Source organism: Schistocerca piceifrons, chromosome 6 (assembly GCF_021461385.2).
Source record: "Schistocerca piceifrons isolate TAMUIC-IGC-003096 chromosome 6, iqSchPice1.1, whole genome shotgun sequence".
Lineage (NCBI taxonomy): Eukaryota > Metazoa > Arthropoda > Insecta > Orthoptera > Acrididae > Schistocerca > Schistocerca piceifrons.
This window is the reverse complement of record NC_060143.1, coordinates 398,252,630-398,261,540: the sequence shown is the minus strand read 5'-3', so window position 1 is coordinate 398,261,540 and position 8,911 is coordinate 398,252,630. Positions and strand designations below refer to the sequence as shown.

The 8,911-nt window shown below is 37.0% G+C and overlaps 1 protein-coding gene across 2 annotated transcripts in view; it reads right to left on the bottom strand.

Moving 5' to 3' along the window:
* Positions 1-2,147: 2,147 nt before the first annotated feature.
* LOC124802475 (terminal nucleotidyltransferase 4B-like) overlaps positions 2,148-8,911 on the bottom strand; it is a 43,109-nt gene continuing 36,345 nt past the window's right edge. For both annotated transcript variants that reach the window (XM_047263274.1, XM_047263275.1), the window contains exons 8-9: positions 3,724-3,916; positions 2,148-3,419 (exon numbers count right to left, since the gene is read on the bottom strand). In XM_047263274.1, the coding sequence (XP_047119230.1) occupies positions 3,098-3,419; positions 3,724-3,916 (515 nt within the window). In that variant the 3' untranslated portion in view covers positions 2,148-3,097. The remainder of the gene's footprint in view (positions 3,420-3,723; positions 3,917-8,911) is intronic.

The following is an 8,911-nucleotide window of genomic DNA, read 5'->3' as shown; positions in this document are numbered from 1 at the left end:
CTAGTCAAACCTAACTAACCTAAGGACATCACAAACATCCATGCCCGAGGCAGGATTCGAACCTGCGACCGTAGCGGTCTTGCGGTTCCAGACTGCAGCGCCTTTAACCGCACGGCCACTTCGGCCGGCTTTGTGCAAGCCAAAAACTTCAAAAAAAAGATTAATTTTGAGTAAACCTAAGGCTAAGTTTACAAACTTAAAGTAATATATTTCATAGTCTTTATTACACATGTTATGTTGTATACTGAAATATTTTCAGAGTAACATGGCAAAGCCAAACCTGAATTTCAATTTAAATTAACAATTTCTAATAATGTAATAAAATGATTGCTACCAAAGAAAAAATAATAATGACTGACAGCCTTATATGGTTTTTTTGCAATTTGAGGTTTCCATTACAACTTGGCAGTAAGTCAAGAGTCTTACACACTACACACTGAATGCAACAATTACAAGTAAAATCATGGTAATACATTCCCAGTGGTACACCATCATGGAATTTGGCACACACGTTAATAGTGTATGTCTAAAAAAAATTATTCATAAAGAAACTTAAGTCTGATTTTGAAATTTTATTAATTAAAAATTTTCGTTTGAAAGACTACAGCATTTTTATTAATTTGGTCAAGCAGTAAATATTTTCAAAGCTTACAGGAAATTAAATAAAGTGGTGTAAATTGTAGGTCTGTAAATCAAATAGCTTTTGAGATGGCCATTTTTATGTTTCAAAACTTGACAAAAATTTCACAACTCTTAAAACTTAAAATTAATAACTCAAAAACAAAAGGCCCAAAAAAGTTTAAGAATGTTGACGCAAATAATTAATACTATCATTGTACAGAGAATTAAAAAAATCTGAGATGTCAAGAGCCACCGACTGCATTCACATGGAGTGACCCTTTCGTAATGTGTAAAAGGTAGTGGGTACGAAGTAGTAACTCACAACGGTATTTAAGGAAGTAAATGGTCAGTACGTAGCTGCATTTACACATTAATGTGTAATATGAATGTAAAATACCTTATTCCACATTATAATGAATCATACAAATGGTTTAAATGGCTCTGAGCACTATGGGACTTAAGATCTGAGGTCATCAGTCCCCTAGAACTTAGAACTACTTAAACCTAACCAACCTAAGGACACCACACACATCCATGCCTGAGGCAGGATTCGAACCTGCGACCGTTGCGAATGCGCGGTTCCAGACTGAGGCACCTAGAACCACTTTGCCACAGTGGCCGGCAATCATACAAACGATATAAAACAGATGAGCTTTTAACTGATTTCCAGCAGTATGACATACTTAGGAAATAAAGCACCACTTGAAAATAATATAAATTTGTATTGGGAAGAACTTACTTTTCTTTCAGTGGATTTTTTTTATTAGGGACAGCATCTTTCTGTTTTTCCTTTTGTTCCCAGTATAATCTTCACCAAACTTTTCAGTTCAATCTGATAAATTAATTATGTTTATAATAATCTTTTTACAATGCTCTATAATGTTGTAATAAAGCTTCTGTATGCATCCCTGTAAGTAATATTATAGTTCTCCGTCTTTCCACATTATTGCCTCATATGGTTAATATGGCTTTGTGAATGCACAGGTTCTGAAATAAATCCAGCTGTGTAGATACTAAGTGTGGCACACATGAAGAAACTGTGTCACCCAAATAAATCAAATCTGTAGTTATGTTTAAGACATACATGATGCAAGCAAAATTTCTATCAGATGACTCTCACAATATTAACTTTTTAAACACATTTCTGATGATACTACTAAATTTATCTTATGCTGACCATAACAGTAGAATTTGTGGAAATTTCATATGAACGGGGACTGTCTTGAACAAATTTTGCAAGACAAAGGTGGTTTCATGCTCACACTTGTTATTTGTCTGACGGTTTCACCTGTGAAGCACTGTAATAACATGTCAAAACACATCATTAAAAAGGACAACAAACATTCTATTCAAATGACTTCTTCATTTTATGCCATTAATTTTTATAGTTTGTGTAAATGTGCAAGTAAACATTCAGTCCTTGATTATATGAGAAAATATATACAAAAATGATTAACTGCCTTGAACATCGATGAGTTCGAAGAGGAAATCTAAAAGGATTTAAATAAAATAGCTATGACAGTGGATTTAAAATAAGTTAAACAACTTTTATTGTGTGGTAATAAGCTGTAACAGCTATTAGTAAAAAGATTATAAACTGCTCTTGTTTGCACACATTCACTGCGACACAGCCATAACTATAATGATTTCTTGAGTGCTAAAAAATTGAAGCGTCTTTCATGTGAAAGCTAGTGTAAAGAAATAATACACTGTCCTGGTAAATAAAATCAGGGATTTTTTTGTGCCTTTGCATATACCGGGATAATCTATAAAATTAATGTTACATAAAAATATCAAACATATGTAACTTACTGGAAGCACATTTACAGAACCGCTTGCTCCAAAATTCAGCTGTTCACTTTTAACTATGGTTTCATGAGAAGATCAGTTTATAACTTTGGTAAACAATTGTTGTGGTACAGAAAAAGAGGCAATTGGTGACATCACAAAGATGCCAGAGACAAGACAACCACATGTGCTGCTACAATAAATGCACTGAAGCCCTTAGGTCATGAAATTTCAAGTCTGTTGGTTTCTAGTGCAGATGCCTTGGAATACATACTCACAAAAAAAGAAAAAAGAAAAAGAAGAAAAGGAACATGACAAATTACAAGCTCATAAATACACAGATATAAATGTGTTTTCACGATACTACACTGAATTGTCTTCTTCAGTTACTGTCCACACAGAATACTCACCCATTCACACATTTCAAGCATGCGCTCACACAGACACGTACACGATGGCTCACATTTTTTTTCTCGAGTCATTTATAAATAAGACTTATTGAAGATTATCATGTTCAAAACAGTCTAATCACACAAGGGTACATGTGGCCCCACACGTAAGTGCATCTCAAAGTGTTGCAAGTAGATTTGCAACTTCAAGAGCTCAGTCAATGCACCTGCCAACAGCAAGAACTTTTAACTAGTTCCGCCCAACACTTGGCACATGGCTGCAAAGTGAGGAAGAGAGGTCAAGCGACACACGACGCCCGACTGCGGGCAAAAATTCGGACACGTCGGCCAGGTGTAGACCCACGAGGACGGGCGCCATCACTGGGCCTCACCGGGCGTACCGCTCGGTTGAGGTCGGGGGCGGAGGGGGGACGGCTCCGTTCCGTAGAGGAAGTCCGCTCTTGCGCCGCTTGCTGGCACGGCCTCGATGAATGTTGTTGGTCGTGGGAGGTGCAGTCTGTTGTTGCTGCTGTTGTTGTAGAGATGGCACTACTGTCTGGTGAACACCGGTGGGATGGTAGGACATCTGTTGTGTTACTCGATGTTGTTGCTGTGTTGTCACTGGAAACAAAGAAAGTGTGAAAATTTTAAGAACTCAAACGAATTTTAGTTCTGAAAAACGAGATTAAAACGTCAGATGAATTCAGTGAATGATGAAAATTATGTACAGATTAAAACGTCAGATGAATTCAGTGAATGATGAAAATTATGTACAGATTAAAACGTCAGATGAATTCAGTGAATGATGAAAATTATGTACAGAGACATTTTCATCGGAGATTATGATTACATTATAGTTCCTTAAGACTAGTTGCATAAAGAGTCAAAAAAAATTGTGTTTTACATAAAAGTGTTAGGAACTTACCTGCAGACGGGGAGTAGTGTCTTGTGTGTCGGGGCCAGCCCCGTGTTGTTGTCATGCCCCTTGACAGGTGACGATATCTCCGACCGACTCCAACTATCTGTTCGAAGTCTAACCCTGTTGCATGGTTTGGAAGATTTTCGTACTGAACACTGGTCACTTCCCGCCTCGACGAACTTCTGCTGCTTTCTGAATCCTACATGCACACCCAAGAAGATTTTAGGATACATGCCAAAAAAAGAAAGAAAAAAATTGCTTCTCAAACATTAATATACAAATTTCATTTAACAACTTTTCGCTGTTCCAGCACATAAAATGACGACTACAGCTTTGTGCCACACATGCACAAAACTGAAACTGTCCTCAAATTGCTTTTAATTTCCACTGTCATTATAATACACTAAGAGTACTATTTGATATTATTGCGTAAAAGTAGACATAATGTAATAGTCATATGTTATTAACAAGGTTTTGGATAAAAAAAATTTCACAAGAAATAACAATAAAAATACAAAGAAACAAAAGGGCAGGCTAGTACTTACTTTCAGGATTTGGAATTCCACACTGCTGATAGATATAAAAGTGAAAACACTAATCCTAACTTCCATAACTACTGTATTTGCACAAATACAAGCTGCACTTTTTGCCTAAATTTTGGCTTGAAAAATGATGGTGCAGCCTTTCATCAAGGTTTTCCTCTCTGATCATAAATTTTCAATAAAAATGATATGTACATTTACCTTGCAAGTTTGAAATTAATATATCACAAGTTATTGCACTTACTTTTGTAAACCATCAAAAACTTATGGAAAAAAGTGGAAAAACTTTTATCTTGTTCACAAATACAGCAGCTGTTCTTGAAAAAGGAAACCGCTGCATCACTGCTTTTTCAGCACCCAACATCATTTGCTGTAACGCTGTCTGGCACATCAAAATAGACGGATGTTGGGTCTACATTCCCTTTTTGGGAATGTAAATAAAAAATTTTCCTTTGAAGCTGCACCAGTAATGCTTTTGTTTCTTTGTATTTTTATTGTTTTTTCTTGTGAAATCTTTTCGTAAGCTTGAGGCAGTCTTTGTGCAATTTTAGTTCTATGCTGCAAAGATAGGTTATTTCATTGCACAGAGCACCGAACCTACCCATACGAAACTTTAAATTCCATTTGATAAATGACTTTTACGTGCTAAGCAGCCTTCAACTCGAATAATTTCAGTTGTAGGAAGTACAGAATCAATGAAGTCTTTTTCCATATCTTGATATTTGCTTTTCTGCCCTCAAAATGAACACTGACTTTTCAAACTGTTTTAAGTTGAAACTTTACCTGCAGCATACCACTGACAAGCATATTTTTTTGTTTATCTTCATGGAATCTGTCAGTGCATATACGATAACTTGAGGTTGTTCAATTATAATGTAGGGTTGCCAACATAATTTAGTGTCTGCATCATGTACATACTAGGAGTATTTCGAAATCCGAAGTAAATTTAGTAGTGCTGCCTACATCAAGATTTACTTTCTTTTATAATTTTTTGACAAAAGTTTAGTAGTGGCCTATATTCACACAAATACAGCATTAGTTCAGTCCAACAAAAATAGTTTTAGAAGGTTAAAAAGGAGTGGCCGGTCACTCAGATTCCACTAGGGGGATCCACCTGTTATGAGGTTTAGGAGAAACAAAACCATTCCTAGGAACTGAGAGCAAGAACAGAAGTGAGGAAGACATCGAATTAGCTATCCATGTTTGGTACAATCAAATGTTTTTTGTTTGGCATGTTACATTTGATGGATACAGACTGTCCTTGTGGCTAAGTGCAGCTGGTGTGAGACTCAAAGTAGAGTTGAAAGTTGGTTGTACATCAGTTAACATAAATAACTGAAAATCTTATTTCACTTATGTTTCTTGTTAGAAGCAACCTACACAAAGAAAAAGAAGAATAAGAACTGGGTCACTGTAGACAACATGGGAGAAAATTGGCAGCAACATAAAAAAACTGGACTAGGGCCTGATGTGACACGGGGGAAGCACGTGTGACAGGAAATGTGAGATACCCGATCATCACTGTATTTACCTGTGCCCTGTGTACTAAGGATTGCTTACTTTGGGACATGGACAATGGACCTAACAATGTTCAAATAACAGCAATAGTATCTGGACACTAACAAACATGAGTTATAGAGACTATAAAAGTTTTAAGAACACACTTATAAGGGATCGCTGTCTGCCATTTATCCTTAACTACGGATGAAAGGCCAATTTTACCTCTTAAGTTTCTGTTTCCCTGAAAATCACTCATCTTTGTCTTTTCCAAGTTGAAATGATAACTGTGAATGTTTCCAAATGAAGATAAAAGAATCAAAATTACAGTCAATGAACATATGGACTCAATTGTTAATGGAGATTGCACTTATGTGCATTCCTCGTGGCCTAATGGTCAGAAGAGTGGAGTGATAATATGAAGGTGCAGTGTTGAAACCTACATGTTTCGATTTTTTTTTATCATTTATACTAATTCACTGGAATGAAAAAGATGGCAAAATTTGGGACAATTTTTACCAAAATTAGAAACTGAGTAACTGTGTATCACCTTCGCTACACTTCAAATGTTGTTCTTCAAGCAGCAAAAGTTGTGAAAGATATCATGCCTTATGTCAGAAAATATCCAACCACAAAAACAATTTTTCAAGAGCTGTTCTTTAAACATAGAACCAAACATTAAATCATTACTAGTTTAGAGTAAGAAACATTACAAACTCGTGCAGCTTCACCTAACAGTTATTCCTCATAACCATTTAGAAGCAATGACAACATTTTCCCAATAAATTAACAATAAAATACGTCGATTGACAGTGAACAAATAAGGTTGTTACGAGAAGATGAGTGCCTACAAACATGCATTAAGCGTCTCCAAAGGGGTAGTTTCATTACATTAGCAACATGTTACTGGATCACCTACCTCTCACAAAATATTAACTGTAACATATGAAATGGACTTCTAGAAATAAATTACTCATAATTCAAAGCTTTACATAGGAGTGAACTCAGATGTCTGCATCTAGAGTGATGGGGTGAGTGCAGTTTACAGGCTTTTAGTTAGGTACAGTTCGTCAAATACAAACAAAACATCATAGTGAAACAACGAAAACAGTAGAAACTGTAATTCATTGTATCTTCCTGTCGCTGGTATACTTAAGTAAACCATTGCATTACAATGCAGCATTATATATCTACAAATTTCATCCATCACATGTGCTGAATTAATATTTCATTCCATTCCCACATCTAAAATGCCTGCACAGGATCCAATGCAATGTCGATGATGTAAAATATCATTCCACAAACCTTTCTATGTCATTTTTTCATGGGGTTTGCGATATTAATCAGGTTCTCGTGATGTGCAGTTGACGTCTTGGATGCAATTGTGGAACACTGTACATCATGTGGATGCCCCTTTGATTATTAACAAACAAATCAACACCAAACTAATTGCCCATAAAGCAAAAATTAGTTGGTGATGACCAAGAAGATGGTGAGACGAGCACGAACCATGTGGTGAACTATCATGGCAACAACAGCATGGGACACAGAGCAGTGGAAGAAATTGGGAGACGTCTTTGAACAAATGCAGCACACGACTTGCTAGTAACAAACATAACGAATAAACTTCTACAATCGAATGAAGACATTTTAGATGTAGTTACTCAGTCGTAGTTTAAGCTCCAACACTACATCTCCAGGTAACTGTATTATGCTCCTGGTACTGATTGTGTATGGGTGACTGTAACTGAGGTATTGTGAGAAGGGTTTAGGATTTATATCAGATGTAGCATATTGATCTGATATTTATTTATCTTGTCAAGCTGAAGATGTTTAGAGCAGTTTTCTTTGATTACACAGGCTGTCCTATGATCTGAGCCTAGCTGCAGCAGCACAGGATCCAGCAAACACCTGCAGTATGCATACAAGTGAATTGCCACCAGCATGTGTCACATATCTGGCACAATTATCAGTTTTTAGGTATCCTGAACCCACACGACTTTTAAGTGTCAGAAACATTTACTGCCAAAGGCTGAACAAGTTCACCTCAAAGATGACTATGGGACTCTATGTCATCTGTGTATTGGGAACTGGCATTTGGTAATTAGGTCAAACAGCCATTAATTGTGTTTTACTGAAATCGATATTACTCAGCAAGTACACAAAACGTCAATACAAACACTACAAAAATCACTGTGCCTTGGAACATATTTGAATCAGAGACCTTTGTCTTGCTGTCTTAAATTCATCTGCAACAGGATGTCAGCCAGCTAACTTTTTGTCTTATTTAGACGTGTCTTAAAAGAAACTGGCCTCAGACACATGCATGTGACAGATAGTAGCTACTGGCATTTAGCAACTCTACAGAGTAGCTATTGATTATTTGTTAAAAATTCAAACAAGTTTCTTAACAACTAGTCCACAAATGTTTGAGCCACACACACTGACACTAACAGACAAGCACAAACACAAGACAAAACCATCAATTTCAAGGGCGTGATTCGAATCCGTTAGCTCTGGGTGTCTTGGCCCACATGGCTTCCACAAACCGGAGCCACACTATCTTAAGAACAGATCTAAAGTGGCCAGAATTTTTGACTATGACTTCCTCGGCCTGACAACTATTCCTCCTCAGATATCAGTATAAGAATGGCAAGCAGAAATCATATTGTACACAGCCAGTCACATTTCCTCACAGAGCATTCAGTTCCAGACAGAATCATCTCTATGAGTGAAGACAGGTTATCAGCTGGAGATACTGGCAGGAGGTATACCGTGCCACCTGCTAATGCTAAGAGAGGTCAGAGGGATTATGTTCAAAGAAGCACTATGAACAGAGTTCCTGTCTCATGCAGGAAGTGACTGAGAATGCACATGGAGGAACGAGAGCTAGAACATAAGAGCAAAGCAGCTGCAACAAGAGACCAACTCCTTCAGCTACAATGACACAGTTTGCCGAAGGCTGAGAGAAACTGCACAGCACACTCAAAGATCTACTGTGAAACAGTAACTCTGAAAGGAAAATGTTTTATACCATCTGATGTTCATGGAGCTCCATCTGAATGCAGCATAGGAAAACTTAATTTTCACCAACATAAGGTGTTTTCCATGAGCAACGATGGTCAAGAGTTATTTGAAGGCCGCGAGGGACAAGA